This window comes from Tupaia chinensis, unplaced genomic scaffold (genome assembly GCF_000334495.1).
Source record: "Tupaia chinensis unplaced genomic scaffold, TupChi_1.0 Scaffold000423_1, whole genome shotgun sequence".
Taxonomy (NCBI): domain Eukaryota; kingdom Metazoa; phylum Chordata; class Mammalia; order Scandentia; family Tupaiidae; genus Tupaia; species Tupaia belangeri.
In genome coordinates, this window is record NW_006159928.1 from 6,323,249 (window position 1) to 6,349,366 (window position 26,118).

Consider the following 26,118-nt stretch of genomic DNA (forward strand, 5'->3'; position numbering starts at 1 on the left):
AATTGAGTATTCTATAAATCTCCTAATTAACCAGTTTCTAATGTGCTTTCTTATATAGAACAGAGAGTGATTTAAACTCACAAGAGACCCGAGATTATAGTATTTTATTCAATAATTTAAAACTGTGCAGCCATAAAAAATAACTTTTAAACCTTTAAGATGTAACTGACAAGAAGTAGATTATTCCAAGGTTAATTGTGGGACAACACAGGTTGTGACTGTTACAGTCACGATATTTGGGTTTTATATAAAAATCTTTGGACATAGTGTGAGAGAATAATCTCACCATAGGTCTGTAAACAATAGTCCTTTGTATCTAGCTAAATTATGTTTTTACATTAACCCCTCCCATGTGTAAGCTGATGGGATCAGCTACTTCATGTCAGGTGATAAATTAAGTCTTGATTAAAATAGAAAAATAGATCTAAAATATTGAGTATGTCAGACATTTGTAGGGACATCATTTACTGTCTTTTTGTCTATATGGGACTTACAAAAGTTTTTATCAGCAAAAATAGAAAATGTATTTCTAAAATCTGTCGCAGCTGTGTAGTAGAGTAATATAGCTGCCCTGTTATTATTTTTGTTTTTACATTTTCTTACATTCCTGTGTTATTTTGGAGGAAGGGTATTATTGGTAGCTCTTTAACCCACTTATTAATATTAGGAGAGGCTCTCCAAGCACACAAAGAACAACTAATCTGACCTCTTTGAAAGAAGACTAGAAACATCTGGTTTTGTGAGATAGGCCAGGACTGGATGCTGTCCTAGAAGGCCGATGGAAACTTCTCTAAACAATGAGGTTTTAAAATGAAATCCTTCTGAAGTAGCAAGGCTGTCTCTACTCAGGGGGAAATAGAAAGTTAATAAGACAACATGGCAGGTCCTCTGATGGTGTTTGTAGAACCATTTAAGGAGCAAAACACAACTTCCTTAAAAAATATTTTTCACATTAGTTGAAGGCTCTTTTCATCCTCTACAGAGAGTAGTGAAGTAGCATTTACTTGGCATGCTTGAATATTACATTCTAGCAGACATCAACGGTATACATATAAGGCATGGGAAGGACTATCTAGAAAGCAAGGAAGCCTGGGCGTCACAGTTGACTTGTAAATGCAGCCTGCATCGAAGTTTACAGGAAAAACAAAACAAAACAAAAATTCTTTGCCTCCCTAAGAAGACAACAGACTCCTCTAGAGCAGAGGTCAGGACATTTTTTTCTCCAAAGAGCCAGACAGTAAATATTTTAGGCTTTGCGGGCCGTATGGTCTCTGTTGCAGCTATTCAGCTCTGCTGCTGTGTGCAAAAGCCGGCAGAGACAACATACAAATATTGATGGACACTGAAATATGAATTTCATGTGTTTTCATATGTCATGAAACATTCTTCTTTGGACATTTTTTTTCATGGGCCATACAGAATCAGGTAGCAGCCAGGATTTGGCCTGGAGGCTGAAGTTGTCAATGCCTCAGCTAATGCACATGTAGATCATGTGTCCCCTCAAAACATCGAGTGCTGTCCTAAGGAGACTATAGGTGCTCAATAAATATTTGTTCACTTGGCTGTCATCCTGTAAGAGCAAAGAGTGAGCCTTTTGCTATACAACACACACTTGACATTTTCAAGGGATTTATCTTGAAGTCTTTGCTAATCCCCCCATTCCAAGTACCACTCTAGCAGATAATTTCCCCCATAAAATGCAGTCAAGTATAACAGGATAATTAAAGTGACCCTTTCAGGCCCTTTGTGATTCTATAAATACGAGTCCAAAGTCCTTTACAAAGTGATTAAAATAAATTCTGCCACCGAAATCAATTCTCTGTCACGTTACATCATTGCTGTGATGACATTAATGATGAATTTACCTCAATCTGCAAAACCAATCTATAGCTATAATGACTGATGGTGACCGCTCTACCATGGAGCACCTGTGTTTGCTGAAGAGCAGAATGAGAAAATGTCCATTTCAGCAGGGTGGGTTGTCCTAGCAGCCCTGCAAGACCATCCTGATGAGCCTTGCCCACACACAGGAGCAGAGATTACCCAGCTGCTTCAAGAGGCAGGTGTTAGGCAGGTGCAGGCCATCACGGCAGCTCTCCCTGTGGCTCAGTGGCTTCCTTTTAGACTTCAGTGGAAGCACTCAGCATTTGTGGTTTGGCTAAATGTCACATGATTAAGCATCTCTGGATCTTGGGATCGTTTTCAAATATCAAGAGTACATGAAGTTCATTCATACTCGAAGTCTACTGTACTTTATATGAGCCAGAATCCTAGCATCTTCTGTCCTGTTGTGGTCACTGTACTAGAGAAGAACACAGACTTACTGGAAGTGGTCTACAAAAGAACAGCAAAATGATCAGAACAATCGATGATAGCATCTGTGGATTGTTTTATCAGGATCATCTTGTCTTGAAAAAGGAAATGATTCTTCCCATGAAATAAAGGGATTTTTTTTAAAGGGGGAGTTTGATTAGACCTTGTAAATGAAGAGGGGATGTGACTTAGAAGAAGCTAGATGTCTGGAGACTCCAAGAGACATGTGTTTTTTGTTTTGTTTTGTTTTGTTTTTGGAGAAAGATAGAGAGACAGAAAGCGAGAAATCACCCCCCGGGGGGATGGCCACATCACAATCCCTTCTCCATTCTCCTCTAGGGATCTTGGGCACACATGCACACGTGCTCAGCGTTGAGTTTAAGCCACCGGGTCCAGCACTCGAATGACAGTCGACTACATGGGAGTCTAGTGACATAGCCATTACACCAACTGTTGGTCCTGGGACTTGTTATTAATCGTAGGCCTGATAACATCTGTAATTGGGTAGTAAGGAGGAAACTGTGCTATCTGTACACTGGAGAAGAAATGGTTGACCACAGTGGTTTAGCTTCAACCACTTGGTATTTGGAGACTGAATGGGTTGATTTCTTAAGATTTCTTCCCTGCCCTGAAGTATAGTCTTTGATTCAAATAACCTAACTGAAACAAACAAACAAAATATGAAATATTTTCTTGGCAATTAAATTTATCTGGAATGACATTTATTTCAACTTAATGACAAGTCTGTTGTTGGCCTGCAGTCAATGGACTCCTTTTCTTTTACTTCATTTTGCTTATATTGTGAACCTCCAGAGGCTGTAAGGCAGTGAGCATTTCGAAACTCTAGTGATATCTCACTCTTCAGACAGAATGTCAGACTCTTCAACTGGATTTTCAACTGTCTTGTGAGACAAAGACTAATTGGTTTGACCTCATGCTGTCGCATGTTGAGAGACATGAATCTTCAGCACTCTTCCTTGCATTCATTGATTTCATTAAACACTGCCTGCTTGTGTTTGCAAAATGTTGTAATTTCCCCGTGATTTCTTCGACTGCAGCGCATAAACAGACTCTTTGGAACAATGCCATTTCTTAAGCTTTACTCTCATGTTTTAATCTTTTATTTCCAATAGGTCTTCTACATTAAGTCCATTGAGCCACAGAAAATATCGACCTTAGGGAAAAATAATGTGATAGTAACGGGAGCAAACTTTACCCAGGCATCGAGCATCACCATGATCCTGAAAGGAACCAGTACTTGTGATAAGGACGTGTAAGTTGAAATACTAGTCATTTACCCTTGGCAACGTAAAGGTAAAACTAATGCCAAAGGAAGATATAGTTACCTTATTTCTTTGCTTTTTATTTTTTAAGAGAATTATTTTTCATTTAACTTTATTTATTTATTTTAATTGGACCACAGAGAGACCGAGAGAGAGAGAGTGAGAAAGTGAGAAAGCTAGCCACCAGGTCTGGGACTCGAACTGCAGTTGGTCATGTGGGAGTCCAGTGCCCTTGACCACTACACTGCCTGCTGGGCCCCATTTATTTATTTATTTATTTATTTATTTTTAAATAATTATTTTTTATTTAACTTTATTATTTATTTTTAGTCACATTATTTCTATCCATCAAAGTGGGCCGGTTAATCTGAGTATTTGCTATAGTGTGGCTCCAGAAACTAAACATTCGAAACAAATTTGGTGCTCATGGTGAGAGATTCTGTCCCTTGTTATTCGCTCAAAATCTGAGTACATAATAATTTCAGGATGACGGGACCAGCAGTTAGCGTAATGGCTATGTCACTGGACTCCCACATAGTCGACTGCGGTTCGCGTCCAGGACCCGGTGGCTTAAAATTCACGCTGGGCACGTGTGTGTGCGTGCCCAGGATCCCAAGAGAAGAATGGAGGAGAAGGGATTGCGGCGTGGCCATCCCCTCTGGGGTGTGATTTCTTGCTTTCCGTCTCTCTGTCTCTCTCTGTCTGTCTGGTGAGTGCACGCACCCTATAGTGAAAACCTCTCCAAAAAAAAAATAATAATAATAATTTCAGGATGTTGCCTATTTTGGATTTGATTCACTTTTATTAACAAAATCAAGTATGTACAGTAGCAAACACCATTTTTAAGATGCATGTAGACAAAATAGTCAAGTACCCCAGAATTTGGTGGAAAATTTAATGGAGCAACTCTTCCAATATGTTATACAAAGTTGAAAAAAAAATTTAATCCATCTTAGGTGAAAATTTTATCCTCTGTAGACTTTTTCTCTTTACTGATTTGGTTTCAATCTCAGATAATTAAATTACTAGTATATATCTTAGTAGTGAAAAAGAACCAAAGATGGCAACGTAACTATCTGGTCAGTGTGCCATGTGGACATTATTTCTAAGGCTTCTTTCTCCCTAACTCCTCCTATCAATGAAATGTTGAGGAAAAACATTTCAGTTTTTCTGATGTCCTTGTGCACATTGTGACCCCTCCCTCTCCAAAAAAAAAAGACGTAATGATAATAAGACAACAGATTACATGAGTTTTCTGCTTGTTAACTTTTACAAGTTTGGGCTAATTTGAAGTAAAAGATGTTGCAGTCTACAGGAAGTATAATACTGAGCTTATTCTCATCATGGAAAGGCATTTAAGACAATCTGCTGAAGCGTGATGTTTTGGTTTTTAACTACTAAAACAGATTTGTTCAGCATTCTAATCTGCCATGCTTATTTACTGAATTTTCTGTTTTAATTCATTTGCTGCACATCACTGCCATCCCCTTCCCCTCCTGGCAGTAAATTTGTTATATCTGTGATCTTAATGAAAAAAGCTGCTCTTTGGTAGCTTTCCTCTGTTCTGCTATTTACCAGAATTATCGAGCACACATTAGAAGCTGTATCTATGCAACATAGGTATTGTTGTGCCGTTTATCCTGGTTAAACACGTTATTGCAAAAATCTTTCATTTTGTGGAACAAAATCTGTAAAGTTAGACACCTGTGTGTTCACTGAAAGGCAATCAACGTTACTAGAAAATAAGTCATTTTTCAGAGCATTACCCTGTTCTGACTCTTTATGCTCTCATTTCAATTCCGAATGTGTCTCAAGATACCACAGTTATTAAATTAAATGACTAAGAGACCTTTGTGCTTGGAGCATTTCAGTAACCACATCTGTGTGGTGAACCGAAGTTCACGAGCAGTCAACATAAGACTCAGTGAATCCTACACCTGTGTTCATGCTATAATCCCCAACTCTTTTATTATGGTATTTTTTAATGCCTTTTTATTTCGAAGAGAAAAATGTAAGAAAAGTAGTGGAATTACCTACAGTCCCACCTTTTTCTTTCTCAAATTTATAAACAAGTTTGAATTTTAATAGTCATTTGATAATGAATTTTCTCCAGCTTTGCTCTGAATATACATAAAATATACATCTGGGAGGACCAGCAGCTGACATAATGGTTATGTCACTGGACTCCCACATGATTGACCATGGTTTGAGTCCCAGACCAGGCAGCTTCAAACTTGCACTGGGCACATATGCTTGCATGCCCAAAATCCCAAGAGGAGAATGGAGGAGAAGGGATTGTGGTGTGGCCATCCCCACTAGGGGGTGATTTTTCATTTTATATCTCTGTGTCTCTCTCTGTCTCTCCAAGAAGCACACGCAGCTTATAGCAAAAATCTGTCTAAAAAAACGTAAATTTGAAGTGGTGTAAACCAATTCAAACAGTTTTTGAATTTGCCTAATCATAAGGTTTAATAATAGCATGAAAGTTAGCCATCATGCACATATCCTTTAAGTGGTAATAATAGATTGCTGTGTGGCATAATTACACCAAGCGTTGTTCAGACACAACCCAGTCTTAATGGTGCGTGCTTTAGAGGGTCATCACAGACGGGACACATGAGCTTACCAAGAGACTATGGTTGAAGCCTTTGCTCCTGAAGGGCAAGGGCCAGCTGTTTCTGGACGTAAGGAACGCCTAGGACAGTCCTGGCTTATTCCCAGTCTGGAAGCTGCTTAGGGAGGCAGCTAACCTGAGGCTAATTCATTCTGAGACCCCTGTGCTCTTGACAAGGGCTTTGGCCTTCCGAAGGCAGAATTCTAAACTCAGATGTTGGGTTTTACCCTTCCGTGCTTGAGTCAGAATGTTTTTTAAGCTTTTTAAATTTTAATTGCCAAAGGGTGTACGCACTTTCGAGGAGAGAGAGAGAGAGAGAGAAAGCACCCCACGGCAGGTCATGATCATGTCACAATCCTCCTTCCTTTATTCCTCCATCCATTTGGGGTACACATGAACAGCCTAGCATGTCTGTCAAGTTGCAAGGGCCCGGTTCAAACCATGGTCGCCCATGTGGGATCCATCTCCCAATGCACAGCACCCAATTATAGCCCTAAAAGCTTTTTCTCAAGGAAAATTTAAAATGTCACCAGGAGAGATGGATGTAGTGTACCTGTCTGTATTCATCTCCAGATCAAATTTTATTAACATATTGCCAATCTTGTTTCATCTCGGTTGTCCGCTTTTTTTTTTTCCTCCTTTGCAAATGTCGTGGCTGGAGTTTCTTAGAAATGTATTCCAGACACCACGTCCTTCCACTCATAAATACGTCAGCATAGATCTCTAACATTTAAGAGCAGTGCCATTATTGTATCCCACGAAGTTAACCATAATTCCTCAAAATAATTGAGTCATTTTCTATTAGGGCTTCTTAAGGCAATGGTTTACATCCTCTTCCTTTCCCACATGTAAGGAAAATGCAAATAAAAAAGATAAAAATGCATGGACAAAAAGAGGAACCCAGCCCCAAATAATACCCAGATTGAGTAAGTGACCCCTGATGAACCAGCAGTTCCCTCGGCTGTTGTGATGGGTCATGAAGTGGACTGTCCCTTCTTTCACCCCTTCCCAGGATACGGGTTAGCCATGTGCTGAATGACACCCATATGAAATTCTCTCTTCCATCAAGCCGAAAAGAAATGAAAGATGTGTGTATCCAGTTCGACGGTGGGGACTGCTCTTCTGTAGGACCCTTATCCTACATCGCTCTGCCACACTGCTCCCTTATCGTCCCTGCTATCACCTGGATCAGGTACTGTCTAGATTTATAATATGTTCCTCTCAGTGTGGTTAAGACCTTGGATCTCACTCAAATAAATTCAGAAATAATAGTCCTATCTAAATCTCCCTTACAGAGTTCCTGTTAGAATTTATTCCGTGAAAAATGCATACCTGACAGGGTGATCGCTTCTCATGGTCACAGTGGACTCTGTGGGCACATCTTGATTTTCTCTTAGCCAGTGGCCGCCTGGAAGCTCACAGCTACAACGTTTGCTTAATTGCAATAACTGGTCTTAGCCTTCATTTCTGATACGAATATACAACCCTCTTCACTATGGCTGACGCCTGCTCACGATCAAAGGCTGATTTCTTACATCTTTCACTTTATAACCTTTAGGGTAAACTGGTTTGAATTCTTTGGGGGAAATATTGGAAGCTATCAAAAGGAAAGGCAATATCTACATTTCAAAGATATTCCCTAAGTAAGAGATGGAAATTCCAGAGTACACTCTTCCAGGTGAACCTAATATATTAATAATAAAAAAAATTCCCCTAGTTGAATTTAAATTCATATTGAGATTTTGGAATATAACCCTGAAGATATTTTCTTCACCTAACACAGCATGAAGCTAATTTTCAAAGTACTCCCTAGATAAAGCTATAGATGAAGCTTTGTAAAAAGAAAGGGAAAAAAGGAAAAGGAAAAAAAAATAACTTTAATATTCTTATTTAAGATTGAATGAGAGGTGGTGGTGGCTATCTTCACTCGCTAGGCCTGCCATCACAAAGCACCACAGACTAGGTGACTGAAATGACAGAAATTTATTTCCTCCAGGTTCCAGAGGCTTTATGTCTGAGTTCAAGGTTGGTTTCTTCTCAGGCCAATCTGCATGACCCGTGGAGGGGTTTTCTCCCTGTGTCTTCCCGTGGTCCTCTCTGCCTGTGTCTGTGTCCTAATCTCTTCTTATAAGGACATCAGTCACACTGGATTCAGACCCACCCCAATGAACTCATTACCTTAATCACCTCCTTAAAGGCCTTATCTCCAAATACAGTCATATTCTGAGGTACTGAGAGTTAGAACTTCAACATTAATTTTGCAGGGGCGCAATTTATCCCATAATAGTGGCATAAGGAAAATTGGAATTTCAAATCCAAGGCTCTAGTACAGCAATCCCCTGCTCTGGGACTAGTTCCACCCTATAAATAAATGCAGCCATTGATGCGGTGCTTACCATGTGCCTGGCGCGGTGCACCTATTGACTGGGTTAATCCCTGCCATGAGCCTAAGTGATCCGCTTGGGTCCTCCGTTTTGCAGACAAGAGAACTGGGGCACAGACTGGGTTCAAATAACTTGCTGCAGGCTCCCAGGCAGTTCAGCTCAGTTCAGGAAGCTGTGCTCTGAGTGCCATAGTATTCTGTTTCACTGTGAAGTAAGAGGCTCCTTACCATCCCGTCATCTGTGACATCCTGAGCCTGTCTCTTGTTTTAACTGGGTCAATGTGTCTTGCACAAGGACATGACTCCGCGGTCTGGCCATCTCAGAGCACGTTTAGCTCGGTTGCTGGTAATGGTAATGGTTGGCAGGAGGCCAACTCAGCCTTTCCCCCTCGCAGCTGGAGGATACAGAGTTCAATGTCTTCTCTCTGCTCTACACAAATTGGCCTGCTCATGCTCACCGCCTGGCCTTGTCATCAGGAGACACGGCCAGTTGTTGGACCTGACATTCCCAAGCTCTTGTCCCTAGAATGGGTGTCTGGTAACCTACGTGTATGGGGGAGTGCGTAGGCAGTCACAGCTGTGGACTGCTGTGTATTTCACACCCAATGACCACTTTGCTCATGTGTGATCCTGTACTGAGAACATGTGAAAGCATTTAGCTTGGTTTTGGAGAGATAAACATAGCCATTATTTATACGGTTTACCAAATAGGAATATATACTTTTAATGTCATTTATAATGTTATCTTGTCCAAAGAGTTCCCTCATTCCCTAAATAAAATATAATTGGCAGGTTGGGTGTTTGATTTGAAAATTGTTAGACTGAAGAATCTTCATATAGATTAAATAGCAATCAACCAAATTCTGTTTAGTAAAACCTGTTCAGGGTACGGCTGATGATCTGATTATATGTGGCAAAATGACGCAAAGAAACTCAAAATCTGCTGAAGAATGTGGGCATTTTCCTAGAATTAAAATAGGATGTGGCCTGAATTTTTATATTTATGCATCTTAAAAGCCATGAATTTGTGGCCAGTATTCTTGAAAGACTTCTAAACTTGTCCTGCATTTGAAATGAAAATTAGTTAATTTTCTTTCAAACATGACTGAGTTTAATATTGAATGTGAATCAGTTGATAGCTTTGTTCATAAAAGAAAGCAAGGTGCCTGTGTGTTTACTGTGAGATCCTTATGGTTGCTTTGTCTCTTTGCAGTGGTGGCCAAAATATAACCATCATGGGCAGAAATTTTGATGTAATTGACAACCTAATCATTTCCCATGAGTTAAAAGGAAACATAAATGTAAGTCTTCAGCTGCTTTGTAATAATAGTTACTTTCAAGGATGCTTTTACTTTCACCACGCTAAACTATGCTGGGGGATAGTTTTCATTTCTATGCATTTTATGTTGTAAACTTTTAACTGTTGCATGATGTGAATGATCCGCGCTATAATGGAAATAATAAGACCTTCCACTTGTAGTTGGGTATTTCAAGTTGTAGCACAGAGGGAAAAGAAATGAACTTGATACGACAAGACAAGCCATTTTCGCTTTTTGTGATTTGCAGCAAGTCATTTTAATGAGACATGCTTATGAATATGTGTGAAAATGCACATATGTGAATGGTTAAGGTGTGAGGTAAAGAAGAATAGCATTGCTGTGAAGAGTAGGTGGTGGTGTTTCCATTGCAGTGAGAGAGCTACTTTGGAGAGATTAGTTGACTTTCTAAAGTCCCAGAAGTCTTGTCACATGCTGCTTCTTCCCTCTCATTGTCTCTTTGACTGAATTTGATCCATTTCATCTAACCTCACCTTCTTTTGCCTTTCATCTCCTTCTAGTGGAAACTGTAGAAGGGGTCTAGTCCCCACTCACTGCTCAGTTCTCTCACCAGTGCCTCATGATTGTCTCAGGAACCTCTGGGTAGAAACTCCAACCCCAGGAGTAAGAGGGGAGATGAGAGATTTCAGATACGAGTCAGTGCCTCCAAGTGCACGTTGAGACTCCTTTCGAATGTTCTTCCCCTTTCTCACTTCCCCTTTCTCCCTTCCTTTGATGTGAGAGTAGCAGCCTCTCTGGGGCCCAGCCTGCCCACTTCCTGCCAAGGCTAGAAGATCTAAGAGCGGCTGCAGACCTTGTCCCTGCTTAGGACCCATGGTTCAGGCCAAGGTATAGGAGGCCTCCTGATATGTCATCCTTACAGGCTTGCCATGCACACGTCCAACTATCAACTCATTTCTAAGCTTGTTCCAAGCCCCACAGGGTATCTGATTCCGGACCATATCTCTGTGATGCAAGCACATTCAGTGGAATGATTCACATGGACAGAAACTCTACCCAGAGGCAGCACCTGACATTGTCAGTGGTCTTGGTCTTCCTTCCAAAAGCTATTCTCAAATCAAGGAAAATTATTGAGAATCTGCTGTGGGCAAAACATTATGCTGGATGCAGGGCCGAAAGATAAATGAGGTCCCACTGCCTACAAATCTGCAGAGGGATTGAAAGTTGACAGCATGGGAAGAACCAGCAGATGGCATAATGGTTACATTGCTGGACTCCCACATAATTGACTATGGTTCTAGTCCTGAACCCAATGGCTTGTGGGTGTGTGTGCCCAAGATCCTAAGAAGAGAATGGAGGATACGGGATTGTAGTGTGGCCATCACCCCTGGGGGTGATTTCTCACTTTTTGTCTCTCTGTCTCTCTGGCAAGTGCACACACCCTATAACAAAAAGCTCTCTTAAAAAAAAAAAAAGAAAGAAAGAAAGAAAGTTGATAGCATGAGGTGTTGTTGAGGCCTACGTCCTCAGATTCTCTCCCACCTTAAGGACTTTGGGTGTCCAAGAAGGTACTATGTGTTTCCATGTGAAAGAGAAATTACACATGGACAGAAATAAGAATGTCCGCAGACTGCAGCAGGATGGGTAGGATTTGGATCCATGGAAACAGAGAGGTGATTTCAGGTACTGAGGACAGATTCCTCACAGGCCTGGTTTTTTTGGGAGAGGTTTTTTTGCCATGGGGCACATATACTCGCCAGAAAGACAGAGAGACAGAAAGCAAGAAATCACTCCCCAGGGGGGACGGTCACCCTGTAATCCCTTCTCCTCCATTCTCCTCTCAGGATCTTGGGCATGCACACACATGCGCCCGGCATGAGTTTAAGCCACCAGGTCTGAGACTCAAAACGCGGTTGACTACATGGCAGTCCAGCAACATAGCCATTACACTAACTGCTGGTCCCCCTCACAGGCCTGTGATGAGAACGTCATTCAGTCCTGCTCAGCTGGAACTTAAGACGGTGAATTGGGACCAAGCTACAGGGATAGCTGAATAACTGTGTTGGGGCCACGTAAGACAGCGTCAGAGTGAAAACTTTACTTTTAATTCTGTAGGCAGTGGGGAGCTATTGAAGATCTCGAAGCAGGGAGTAGCTTGAGTCTAGTCCATGGCTATTGTTCTGGCAATGGTGCAGGGGACAATTTGGAGAGGCAGTTGTCTAAAAGGGCTGGGAGCCCGATAAAGGATGCACATGCAAATGTCCAGGTGTGTTGGCGATGCTGGCTGGGCTGGTCTGGAGTGCAGGGCAATGGTGAGGCTGGAGATGACTGGCTCCTCTTTGGGGGATTATTGCTAAACCGAGAGTGGAAGGTGACGTTGTAGAACTGAGAGCACAAAAAAAAGGAAAGAGGGTATAGGACAGAAGCTGGCAAAATAGCTTCATTTTAAGGAGTGAAAGAATGTAGGATGGCCACCAAAAGTGACTGAGAAGTCACTGGGAAACTAGAGAAAAAGCATTCAGACCAGGTCTACTGGTCACTGGAATAGAAATGTAGCATCTTGAGGATTCTGAGGTTGGGGTGATCCTGCCACTGGAAATCTTGGGTTTATTTCTTTTCTGCAACAGGGCACACAGATTTCCCAGAGAGAGAAAGACAGAGGGAGAGGAGAAAACGCCCCGATGGGGAATGGTCATGCCACAATCCCTTCTCTTCCATCACTCCCTCATTTGGGATTTTGAGTATGCGTGCACATGTGCCCAGCATGTTTCTCAATCCATGGGGTCTGGGACTTGAATAGGCCATGTAGGATTCAGCTGCCTTCACCACTAGGCCATGGAGCTGGCATATTGCTGGTGATCTTTCTAGAAGCATCTGGGGACAGTTCTGTGGCTCAGTGGGAATGCTCTGCTCAGGAGAAGCTGGCTCTCATGTGGTAATAGCAGTTCAAATCCCCAGCCCAGTCAGCCTGAAACAGCAGGCATGTGCATAAGTGCCCATGACCCAACAGACTGGAGGATGCAGGAAAGGGATTGCAGAGAGACCAGACTCCACAGAGAGTGCCTCTCTCTCTGTCTCTCTCTTTTTCTCACTCTCATATGCATATACATGTACTCTATCATGAGCAAAGAAAAGTAAATTAAAATTTTATTTTTAAAAGCCAGTGTGTTAGGGGTTAAATCAGTTGAGGATGTGGAGGCAGTGGGTATGGTGTTTTGATCCTATTGACAGAGATGCCAGTGGGAGATCAGGCTGCGTTTGGAGAGGTGTTGAGGTAGATGAAGGTTGTGCTTGTCCATATCTCAGCTCTTTGTGCCAGATTTTCCCACCTGCAGTCCCTGTAACCTCTCCCTTTTATTTTACTCCAAATTGGGGGGGAGTGGGTTGCCTCAACTGACAAGTTTTTCACTAGTTTTAGTTATTCCCTTTTTAATTAAAAAAATTTTTAAAGAGATTTTTGCAATAGGGAGCATGCGTGAGACAGAGAGACAGAAAGTGAGCAATCAAACTCCAGGGGAGAGGGCCATGCTGCAGTCCCTTCTTCATTCTCCTCTTGGGATTTTGGGCATGCATACACACCTGTCCATTGTGAGGTGGACCTGCCAGGTCTAGGTCTCAAACCATGGTCAGTCCCAGGGGAGTCCAGCACCTTCACCACAATGCCACCTGCTGACTGCTTTGGTTACTCTTTTAAAAACCATTTTTCAGCTTCTTCTTACTCATCAGCTTTCTCTGCCTGACTCTCAGTACTCCTGGAAATGACAACGTATTGGGTCGTTGGAAAAGTCATGACACATTTCCAATGACCCAATATTTATTTATTTATTTATTCTAAAAGTCTTGCAAATTGGACCACACTTTCTGCATTGCTTCCAGTTTTCATGCTCTTCATTTCATGGCGGATGCATTGTTCCTTTTATTTTTGTTTTCTCCTATCTTCTATTATGCCTGAAAAGTTTTTTCCTCTTTGTGGTTAAGTGACTTCTGCTAAAACTCTGCAGGAGGTTCCCCAGCAAAGGGTGATTCAGCAGCAACGAACAGGTCAGGGCTGGCCCTTCCTGCCAAGGTTGGGTTCTTCACTTCTCGTAGTTCGCCAGGACTCAATCATACTGACCTGAAGGATACCTAAGCCCTTTGGGCCAAAGTCCTCCTTCTCGATCCTGCTTTTTTCTCCCTAGCTCCCTTTCCTTCTGCACCACCATCTGTCTGCTCCCATTATCATGAATCACTTTGATAATAATAATAACATTAGCTAGCATTTGTTGAGTGCTTATTGTGTGTCAGGCACTGTTTCAACATTTTGGCATGTGTTACCTAATTTAGCCTTCCTTTAACTTAAACGAATCCTGCAAGGCAGTTAGTATTGCTAACCCCATGCTACAGATGAGCAAACAGAAGCATTGAGAAGTTTGGCAGCCCAGGTCACTCAGTTCTTAGACACCAGAGCTGCGATTCTTTGGGGAAGTTAATAAAATGGCCTTTGCCTCTCTTCCAGGTTTCTACGTATTGTATGGCAACTTCCTGCAGGTTTTTAGCCCCCAGTTTAAAGAGTTCTAAAGCACGTGCCAATGTCACTGTGAAGCTGAGAGTACAGGACACCCTCCTGGACTGTGGAACCTTGCAGTATCTGGAGGACCCCAGGTTTACAGGGTATCGGGTAGAATCAGAGGTGGACACAGAATTGCAAGTAAAAATTCAAGTATGTTTCTTTTTCTGAAGTGGGATGTGTTCCTCCCCTCTTGACTGGAAAGGTGTGTTTATGCTCCTGAGTATCTACATGTTTCTTGATTTCTTCAACTTCATTTTTTTTGATACAGAAAGAAAATGATAATTTCAACATTTCTAAAAAAGACATTGAAATTACTCTCTTCCATGGGGAAAATGAGCAATTAAACTGCAGTTTTGAAAACATTACTAGAAACCAAGATCTCACCACCATCCTCTGTAAAATTAAAGATATTAAAGACTCTGCAAACAAAATTGTCAACTCATCCAAGAAAGTTCGTGTAAGTCCCCTGGCAGACTCACCTGCTCTCTTTAGACCTGATTTTTGGTCATTCTTTGGATAAACCAGAGGCCAGAATGGAATTTTTCATGGATCTTTATATCTTCGTTTTAAATAGGAGATAAACAAAGCTGGGACTGCAAGTCCAAGCATAATTCTTCCAAAATAGATGGCAGAATCCACTCATGTGCCTGTTTGGATGTCAAAGCATTGCACGCACCATTGTCTACAATACTAATGAGTCTTGATAGCTTTTGTTCTAGCCATACATTTAGACGGTAGCATCTGCAAACAGATTTCTAGACCCATTGACGAAGGAGCTGTCATTCTTTTCCTCAATGCAGAGGAGACATGTCTAAGCAGAAATCCAAAATGGGGGCCCCCTCCTCAGCACACTCAGGGTAGCATGCATGAGTCTAATGGAGACCAACTAATCTGTGGGTCATGGGCTGCTTCCTTGACCATGACGTCATACTTCCTGCAATTAATCTTGTCCCAGGCATGTGTTTGAAAGATCTATCCCTGCTATATTTATGTCCCACAATGAAGGTGGAAGACCACTGAGAAGGAAAACATATTAGAAGTCACCATTTACAGTGTTCATGCTATAAGAGACTCCACCCAATATATCTATACATATAGATTTTTAAATGCTTTGTGATCTATAGTCATAAGTAATTGGTTAAGGGACAAGAAAAGAAAAATGGACTGGAAGGCAAAAACAAAAACGTGTTCATGTTTGTGCTGCACTAATGAATTGCTGTGTGGCCTTAGGTAAGTTGACTTCCCTGAGCTTCCCTTCATCCATGTGCACAGTAAAGGGGTGATGACACTTATAAAGTCGATAATAACTATACTCAGAGGTGCTCCCACCACTCATGGTAGCTGAGAAGAGCAGATCCAGGCATTCTTCATCATTCACGGCCTACTTCCTGAGTGCCTTTGCTGTAAAGGACAGAGCAGAGAAGACAACAGACAAAAACATCTATCTTTGTTAAATTTACCTAAAGAGACATATAGTAAAGAAACTAAATAAAAAATGTGTCACATGGTGCCAATTGTTAATGGAGAACAGTGAAAGGAAAGAATTAGGTGCACGGGGTTAGATGGTGCTGAGTTTTATTGAAGTAGGCAGAGAAGATGAGAGTGGAGTGAAGGCATCAAGAAAGAAGGGAATGAACCATCGGGTATGGGGGTAGAATTGGGAATGGGGTAGAATGTTCTAGACAAAGGGAACTGTGGACTGTGAAGATCCTGAGACAGGGTGTCTAAAGGGCAACAGATTTGCTGGAATAGACGAATGAGGAGTGAGTGTTCAGAGGAGGTTGATGGGAGAGCAAAAAACCATCCTGGAGGGCCATGACAAGCACTTAGGTTTTGAACACTTGGAAGCCTTTGGAGAGTTCTGAGCAGGTCGTCATAGCCGCTTGTCTTTACAACAGCCTTCCAAGAGGCACTATCAACATTGCGTTTTAGAGATGAAGAGAATGAGGAGTGGATGGCTGAGGGACTCACTGAAGATCCTTCTGGTAGGGGAGCAGGTGGCAGAGCTGGGGCTGACAACCTGGGCTGTTTGGGGCCAGAGTCTGCTCCTGCTCCTTTGCTCAAATGCCTCTGTAGGGACAGCCACGGCCCCAAGAATGGAAGTGTGTTCGGTGTATCTTAGATGTGCATTGATGAGAAATAGGTGTGAGGCAGTGCCTTTCCCTTTACAAGTTTCACCACGTTTTTATAACCAAAAATGCAAAAACTGGAAAAAGGCCCTCAAGGGTCATCCAGTCGGCACTGCCAAACTAATTTCTAACACAGAGTGCTTTGTTCAAAATAAGCTTGACAAAGAGCACTAGGTGTAGAACAGACAAGTCAAGTTACTCTCTTAGAATAAAGGATAGAGTGGCTTCACAGCCTCACTTTACTGCCTCTTTATTGACCCCACTCCTTTAAGACAAAGAGGGCCAAAGTTTAACATCTCTAAGTCTCCCCTACACACATCAACTGACAGATTAGGAAACTGAGGCACAGGGAATGTTCTTGGTTTGTCCAAGGACACAGCTTGTCTTCCCCGGAAATGGAACTTGAACTCAGAAATCCTGCCTATCTCACCACTGCTTTGTGTATCTTGAAACCATTTAGAGGAACAACTATGTACAAAAATATGGTACCCAACTCTACTGGGTCTAATGATGCTCTTGGTCTCATTAGGTCAAATTGGGCAACCTGGAGCTCGATGTCGAGCAGGAATCAGTTCCTTCCACTTGGTATTTTCTGATTGTGCTTCCCGTCTTGCTAGTGATTGTCATTTTTGGTAAGTGCCCTGTTTAATTTTGTCAGAGAAATTATTCCCTGGGGCCTCTCGTCAGGCAGGCAGACTTTCAGCTTTCAGGGGCTGTTTGCTTCAATTAAGTATTAATGGGTGAAAACCCAAATCAAAACTTGGCAAAAGGAATAAGAGGTACACGTTGAAGGTTTTTGAGACTTTTTTTTTTCTTAAGACTGCTTCATTAATAAAAGGCTGGATTACAAAGATGGTGTCTTCGTGTTTGAGACACGAATCCTCTTGGCTCCCTCATGCCTTTGAATTGTGATGACAAGTGTCCATTTATATTAGTCACTCAGAATTCCCCTGTGATTTTGGACTCCTAGGACTTGGTCATCTCATCCTGCCTTCTTATCCCATCGAACACCACTCTCTACTCTCCCCCAGCCCTGATTTTTCTGGCAGAACTACAGTTTAGAAGTGTGATCCATGCCGTCTGTTTAAGTATTCCAAGGCTGATCCAAGCATGGCGATTGGTCCATGGTGGTGGCCCACTGGTTGATTCTGGACCACTGATATGTTCTGTTTAGTCCTCATAACAGAGCATAGCATCTTTCTTTCTTTTTGGGGGGGAGAGATTTTTCCTACAGGTCACATGTGCTCACCAGAAAGACAGAGAGACAGAAAGACAGAAAGCTAGAAATCACCCCCCAGGGGGATGGCCATGCCACAATCCCTTCTCGTTTGCTTCAATTAAGTATTAATGGGTGAAAACCCAAATCAAAACTTGGCAAAAGGAATAAGAGGTACACGTTGAAGGTTTTTGAGACTTTTTTTTTCTTAAGGCTGCTTCATTAATAAAAGGCTGGATTACAAAGATGGTGTCTTCGTGTTTGAGACACGAATCCTCTTGGCTCCCTCATGCCTTTGAATTGTGATGACAAGTGTCCATTTATATTAGTCACTCAGAATTCCCCTGTGATTTTGGACTCCTAGGACTTGGTCATCTCATCCTGCCTTCTTATCCCATCGAACACCACTCTCTACTCTCCCCCAGCCCTGATTTTTCTGGCAGAACTACAGTTTAGAAGTGTGATCCATGCCGTCTGTTTAAGTATTCCAAGGCTGATCCAAGCATGGCGATTGGTCCATGGTGGTGGCCCACTGGTTGATTCTGGACCACTGATATGTTCTGTTTAGTCCTCATAACAGAGCATAGCATCTTTCTTTCTTTTTGGGGGGGAGAGATTTTTCCTACAGGTCACATGTGCTCACCAGAAAGACAGAGAGACAGAAAGACAGAAAGCTAGAAATCACCCCCCAGGGGGATGGCCATGCCACAATCCCTTCTCCTCCATTCTCCTCTCAGGATCTTGGGCACACACGTGCCCAGCGTGAGTTTAAGCCACCGGGTCCAGAACTCAAACCGTGGTTGACTACATGGGAGTCCAATGACATAGCCATTATGCCAACTGCTGGTCCCTAGTCCTCACAGCATTTTTAAAAACTATTAAACAGGAGACAAAATTTTAAAATCAGTGATTTATGCCAGGTACATGTGCATACATGCCCCAAATCTCAATGGGATGGAAAAACATGGAAGAGAGATTGTGCTAGGACTACACGCCACTGGGGGAGGGATGCTTTTTCCCTTTCTCTGTCCCTGTCTCCCTGCCTCTGTCTGGCACGCATATGTGCCCTCTGGCAATTAAAAAAAAATTAGTGATTCATATGTTTAAAAATCTCTTGAAAATGTGAAAAACCTGTATTATGGGATCCTAATTTTTCCTGCGCTTCCATTTTCTAGCAGCTGGAGAGAGGGTGTGTATGTTCCCTGGGGTTTCACCACAGTCTCCACCACTCCTTATTGTCTCCACTCATTTATTTCATCTAAGTACCTAATCTCCATAGTCATTTCACTTTTGATGTGTCTGGAAGCTGCTTTTCGTTTTAAGTTTATTCTCTTTCATCTTTCTTTGAAAAAGAAACTCTTTTTCACCAATGAATATAGCATTTCATATTCCTTGATTTAACATAAGTATTGCTGCATTAACATTTCAGGTTAATAAAGGTAGTGGCTAATGTCTCCTTCCATGTAGTCGTTCTTTCATTTATTCATTCATTCTTTTAACCATTTTACCTTTTTTCCCCTTTAACTTTTATTTATTTCTTTCATGGAAGAGAGAGAGAAATAGAGAAGAGAGAACCCCCCCAAAAGGGTCTTCACACCGTGACCCCAGCCTCAGCCAGCCAGAATCACAGGCACACACATGTATCCAGAGGGCACAAGAAGACCTTAGGATGTGAACCCAGGACCTTCCCATGTCAGCATTGTGTAGCATTGTGTTCCCACTACACCACTGTGGCTGGCCTATTTACCTTACGTTGACCGGACTCCTGTTATGTTATTGGTAACCATGCAAGTCCCAGGAACTAGTGAAGAGGATTTAAAGATGGACCCTTTCCCTTGGGTATTTCACGATCCAGTGAAGGCAAGATGTGTGTGGATGACTAACTGGCCTAGTGAAATGAATTCACTTCGCAGAGACCTATATTTCCCTGTTAAGGATCATCTCAGGTGTTTTTCACACTCTCCTCAAGTTACTCATCCCTGTCACATATTTAGGATCAAAATTGGGGCTTGACATTTTAATAAAGTCCTGGCTGGTGTTAGTTTCAAGTAAGAAGATTGCTTATAAATTCTAAACCCTGGGTTCTAGTTGGAGAAGCTGCTATTGTTAAGCAGCCTTATGCAGAACAGTCTCAGCTAGAGTCACATCCACTTCCTGACTTACTAGAAACTTCTCATCCTTCCTGACCTATATGTGGCTCCCCATTTCTCTTTTTAGTTTAAATGTTGTCTTTATCCACGATAGGGTACCAGGTGTGTGCATGTGAGAGAGACAGAGCAAGAGCAAGAGAGAGACATGAGTGCACTCCACGGGGCCTGGTCATGCTGCGACCCTCTTCTTTCAGTCCTGCAGTGCTTTAGGCACTTGCACACATTCCCAGCATGCTTCAGGCTGACTGGGCTGGGGATTTGACTGCAGTTGCCACATGGGTTTGGCTTCTCTTGAGCAGAGCATTACGGCTGCCCCAGGAAGCCCACCTGCCCTTCACTTTGTGGAGATTTTTCTGCTCTTGTTGGTGAGGTGGGCTAAATCTGACACATAGTTTATGGCTTTGTTTGTGTCTGCAAAACCCCTTAAAATCCTTCTTCCCTTCTTCCCATGATTCCAGGGAGGTATATGTGTCAACAACAGCTTGAGTAAGTAAAAAGAAATGTAGTCGTCAATCAGATCATTAGCACAAACACCAAACACACCTGGCCTCGGCAGCCACCTACAAAGCCTCCCCTGCAGACTTCTGCCTTGGGAAATTCACTACCTTATAGATGTGGCCTGCAAGCTCCCTTCACCCGCATGAGCCAGTGTTGCTCAAGGTGTGGCCTGAGGAATCCCAGTCCTAAGTGCACACTTGGAAAAAGGGGCTCTGTGGTCCAGTAAGTGTTGGAATTACTGCACATTCTCCTATTTCTTGGAGATGGACAATACACATTCTGGTTAGGGCTGCTGACTTTGTGATTGGTCCAGTAAAGAACCACACATAGGGCTGGCCCTGTAATGCAACGGTTAAGCACTGAGCAGAGGGAGCCCGATTTCACATAGCTGACCAGTTTGAATCCTGGTCTCAGATTGACAAACGTGCCCAGCATGTTTGCACATGCCTGTGATCCTTATGGGATGGAACTAAAGCCCCACTGGGGTAGGTGCTATCTCTCTCTCTCTCTCTCTCTCTCACTGTCATGTGTGCATATACCCTCTGGTATTAAAAAAACAAAACAAAACAAACAAACAAAAAACTATGGCCAGCAGGTGGTGTGGAGGTTAAGACAACTGGATCCCACATGGCCAGCTGTATGGTTTGAGTCCTGGACCTGGTTGCTTGAGAATCACCCTAAGCATGTGCATGCGTGTGTGTGCCTCAGATCCTGAGAGGATACTAGAGGAGATGGGATTGGGGCGTGGCCCTTCCCCTAAGGGGTGATTTCTCACTTTCCCCCTCTCTCTCTCCCTGTCTCCCTGGTGAACACATATGCCCTATAGCAAACAAACAAATAAAAAAAGATTTAATTGTGCTTCTTCCAGCATCAGTCACATCTATTACTAGCAGTGCTCTTTTGTCATATAATTTCTATTCAAAGAGGAGAAATTTCCTAGAATAATGATAGTTGACAATTGTTGAACACTTATCTTAAGGATTTTTTATTTCTTTCTTCTGTGAGCGAGGGAGACAGAGAAGCACAGGATAACATCCCAGTCGCATCTTGACAATCTGCCCCCCAGCTTCAGGCAGCTCAGGGTCATGGGCCCACATATGCCTGGTGCACTCAGGGAGGTCTGTGGAAGCGAACACTGAACCTTTCCATGTGGATCAGCCTTGCAGAGCGTCCCTCTTCCTGTTGTGCTACTAACTGGCAGCACTTATTATTATCATTACTATTTTTAAGAATTTTAAATTATTTAATTTATTATTTTTTTTTTTTTAATTTGACCAGAAAGAGACAGAGACAGAGAGAAAGGGAAAGTGAGAAAGCAAGCCATCGTATCCGGGACTCGAACCACAATCGGCCATGTGGGAGTCCAGTTCCTTAGTCACCATGCCACCTGCCAGCCCTGAGCACTTAATATTTTTAAAGAAAACTTTCTGTGAGTTACTTCTCATCATCCTTCCAGCATCTCAGTGGGGTAGACATGCAAGGAGAGCAGGCAGCCGGGCGCAGAGATGTGAGGGACGTAACAGCTAATAAACAGGGACATGCTCCCGAGCACTGAGCGCTTGGTTTGGTGCCTCTGCAGCACAGTCAGGAGCAGGACAAGGTGTCCAGTTAGGGGGTTTGTTGTGGTTCGCCCATCACCCATTAGGTCTCGCGAGTTTGGCTTACATAGCCAACTGTGGATCTGTGGTTTCTCTCTGCATTTGCGGCACAACTTTATTTCTCCAGGGATGTTTAGAAACATTAAAACAGAGAGTGGAACAATATAAGTGGCCTGTAGCTGTAGAGAAACGTGTTTCATTACTTTCCAGCCAGCTGGGATCTTTGGTTACAAGTGAAGGTTATTTGATTTAGTTTTCACTTTTAAGATGAGTGGATTTTTTTTTTCTGTTGCATTTTAACATCTTTCTCTTTAGAGTGACTCCTCACTGGGATTTTTTTTTTTTTTTAAATAAAATTCAGCTCTTTTGGGGACCAGCAGGTGGCATGGCGTTAAGGCGCTGGATCCACATGGGTGACTCCACAGTTGCAGTCCCAGACACCACTGGCCTGAAAAACATGTTGGGTGTGTGTGTGCCCCAAATCCCATGAGGAAAATGGAGGAGAAGGAATAGTGGTGTGGCCACCCCTCACCCTTGGGAGTTACTTCTCACTTTCTCTCTTTGTCTTTCTCTGACTGGTGAGCACCATGCTAAAAAAAAAAAAAAAAAAAAAAAAAGAAAGAAAAGAGAATCCAGCTCTTTTTCTTATTTGAAGGTTTTTCATTTATATCTTTCATGGGGGGACACACCCCCAATGGGGTCTTTTTTTTTCATTTTTTATTTTTTTTAGAGGTTTTTGCTATAGGGTGTGTGTGCTTGCCAGAAAGACAGAGGGAGACAGAGAGACAGAAAGTGAGAAATCACCCCCCAGGTGGGATGGCCATGCTGCAATCCCTTCTCCATTCTCCTCTCAGGATCTTGGGCACACACACACACATGCCCAGTGTGAGTTTAAGCCACCATGTCCGGGACATGAACCGTGGTCGATTACATGAGAGTCCAGCGACATAGCCATTATGCTAACTACTGGTCCCAACTGCCATGGGCTCTTCACACTGCAATCTACCCACCACCTTAGTTGGCCCGGATCAAGGGCACATGAATATTCGCTTGGCACGCTCAGGGAGACCCAGGGTGCAAACCCAGGACCTTTCCCATGTGAGTCCAGTTGCACTACCACTGCACCACCTCCTGGCCCCCCAATCCAGCTAGTAAGTATTATTTCTAGTCTCTTTTCTCCTTCTCCCTCCTCTGTCACCTCTTCCCATCTTTTTCTTCTACCTCTGCTTCCTATTAAAGAACTATAAGGCTGGGTTTTTGTTTCTTCAGTAACCACGTCAGTCTGATGCAGCGTCTCTGTCTCCCTAGCGGCTGTGGGGGTGACCAGGCACAAATCCAAGGAGCTAAGTCGCAAGCAGAGCCAACAGCTGGAACTCCTGGAAAGCGAGCTCCGCAAAGAGATCCGTGATGGTAGGCTCCAGAAATTTCTTTGTAGAAAAACAAGTCTTTCTTATTCTTATTGTTATGTTTTTACCCTTAAATGAAAACAGCCATAGTCATGGAAAACTAAAATTGGAGACAACTGAACAGCAGGGCCTGGGCCTGGCTTTGTGTTTTATTTCAGCTCTTTGCTGTAGCCAACCAAGTAATTATCTATTGTTTCTTCTTTAATGAAAATCAAGGTCATACTCCGTGTTAGACAAAACAGCAGAAGATCTTATCCATTGTTTGTTGAGTTAAAATATTGCTCTTGGGATTCTGTTTTGCAGGCTTTGCTGAGCTGCAGATGGATAAATTGGATGTGGTTGATAGTTTTGGAACTGTTCCCTTCCTTGACTACAAACATTTCGCTCTGAGAACTTTCTTCCCCGAGGTAAAAGAGCATTGATCATATTTCTAAGGTTGAGTCTTGAATAATAATGAAGGTGCTTGTTGCTGTTGTCAAAACGGGTGTTTGCTCCCAAGGCAGCTGTAGATAACATGCTTGGTATGAAATCAGGGCCTGAGTTTGAGCAGAGCAGGGAGGAGGATAATTATTAATGGCATTGATTAGTGTATAAAGCAGGGATGGGTCTCTGGGGATTACTCTTTGTCCAGTAACAAAAACCTAGGAGGGACAGAAGTTCAAAGTGATGATTTTTGCTTCATTTTACTACCAGTTTAGAGCCGAATTTGTAGCCGGGAAGTGAGCTAGTTTATTTAAAAATCAATACATTGTGGGCTGGCCAATTTGTTGTGTTTAGCTGCATGACTTACATTGTAGCTACTGGATTATTCACCATTATTTCTCGATTGGAAATGAAAACTACCACTGGCTGAAAGAGGAAAGTAGACACGTACGGAATTGGAGTTGATAACAGGAATTTTTAGCAATGTAGATTTTTTTAATGGTTCTCTTTGGCAGTTTTTCTGTAGCTAATCAGTCTGTAACATCCTCGTGAAGTAGAAATAGCTGCACAAAATAATTAATAAATTTGTTCTAGGATTCCGAGGAGTAGTCTACAGAACCCTTTGGGTTTTTGGTCTTACCTATGTTCTCACGCCTCCATTTTCTCACCCACTCACCCAGCCTTCTTCATTTACCCTCCCAAGTCTTTGGTGAGGTACGCTCATCCTTCACATCGTCACCGATACCCCAGCTCCATCATATTGCTATTTTTGATTTTTGGTCCAGAACTGGTGACAACAGAGAGACCCCAACCTCTGGAACACATCAACACTGATTATTGTACTTAAATGTAGACCTCTAAGCAAAGCCTGAAGTGTCTCCCAACTGATGGAGAGCTTGTCTCACCTTACCAAAGGCATCTCCACTACCTTTGGCTAGAAGCCTAGAGTTCAAAAACTCAGACACATGCAGTAAGCAATTTCCATCTTCTCTATAATTCTGGAAGTGGACATCATGATATGTGATGCAGTGTCTGGAGGTTGGGATACCGCCATAAAACACCGCCATATTTTTTGGTCCAAGCCTTATTATTGTAAATCAAGAAGGCTATAAATAAGACTTCGGCTTTTAGTACTTGTGTTTTTTTTTTATTTTATTATTTTTTTTTAGTATCCTCCCAGAATACAAGGTGCAGTACTTGTGGGTTTTTTTTTATTTTATTATTTTTTTTTTAGTATCCTCCCAGAATACAAGGTGCCAAGATTTGCCATTTGCCACCTAACTCATGTCTATGGCAAAACACCTCCTAGGGAGGGGAGTTCGATTCCCTGAATCAGGATGACTGTGCAGGGCCTCAACAAAGGTTGCGCCAGGAATCCTATTTCCCAGCCATCTGAGATCCCCATTAAGAATTTAATAGCAGTAAAATAAAGGAGATTTTGACCATCAACAGGAGTACTATGTAGGCTTTTACAGTTAATGATTGCCCTTGAGTGCTGAATAGAGTAATCTGTGGTCTGAAAAAAGAAATTGTCCTATCTCTTAAATTCAGTAATCAAGAGCAAGATAGAGTGATGAATGTAAAGGAACACTGTTGCAAGTTGAATGTTAAAAAAAAAAAGAAAAAACCAGGAATGATGCCACATTATTTTAAAAGAGAGATAGTTACAAGGAGCCAAACCGATTTAACTTGAGGTTATGTATAGTCTCGTAAGGCAACTGGTTAAGCCATAAAAATTTAAGACAGAAGAACTCATTAAAGAACTCAGGAAAAGCAAGCATAAATTTGTCACAAGCCTATCAAGAAGACCTAAGTCAAATTGAACTTACAATAATTAAGAAGTGATAGAAAGACAAGGTAACATATTGTAGTAGGATGATGCCACTTAAAATGCATTTCAGGTTGTATTGAAGTCCTGCTATTAATTAGGCCCTTTACTGATTGATCAGGAACCAGAATCTCTAGGCCTGGAGGCTTGACGGAGGTGAGAAAGGATGTGGTGTTCAACACCTACCAGAGAGCAGTAATCCAGAGAAAATCATTGGCTCACGGAGGAGGTCAAGGGTTGCCCAGTTTCCTGGTTCATTGCCCTGCCTGTTGATTTTAGCTTCTGGAGTCTTGCTTTGCACTGTGTTGACTCTTCTTTGTTTTGTTAAAACTAGGAAAAGAAATAAGAGTAAGCAGAGGATCTGAAAACACAGAGAGCCAGGGCTACATTTTCCCATCTCAGGTCAAGAATCAATCCGTTTAAACTGTCTATTTACATGAAGTTGGTTCAG

General features: G+C 42.3%; 1 protein-coding gene across 1 annotated transcript in view; it reads left to right on the forward strand.

The window, feature by feature from the left end:
- PLXNC1 (plexin C1) overlaps positions 1-26,118 on the forward strand; it is a gene marked incomplete at its 5' end in the record, with an annotated part of 177,452 nt that overhangs the window by 89,001 nt on the left and 62,333 nt on the right. The window contains 8 exons of the mRNA XM_006154842.1: positions 3,447-3,586; positions 7,223-7,402; positions 9,807-9,894; positions 14,366-14,569; positions 14,688-14,876; positions 17,078-17,180; positions 23,319-23,420; positions 23,720-23,823. Of these exons, the coding sequence (XP_006154904.1) occupies positions 3,447-3,586; positions 7,223-7,402; positions 9,807-9,894; positions 14,366-14,569; positions 14,688-14,876; positions 17,078-17,180; positions 23,319-23,420; positions 23,720-23,823 (1,110 nt within the window). The remainder of the gene's footprint in view (positions 1-3,446; positions 3,587-7,222; positions 7,403-9,806; positions 9,895-14,365; positions 14,570-14,687; positions 14,877-17,077; positions 17,181-23,318; positions 23,421-23,719; positions 23,824-26,118) is intronic.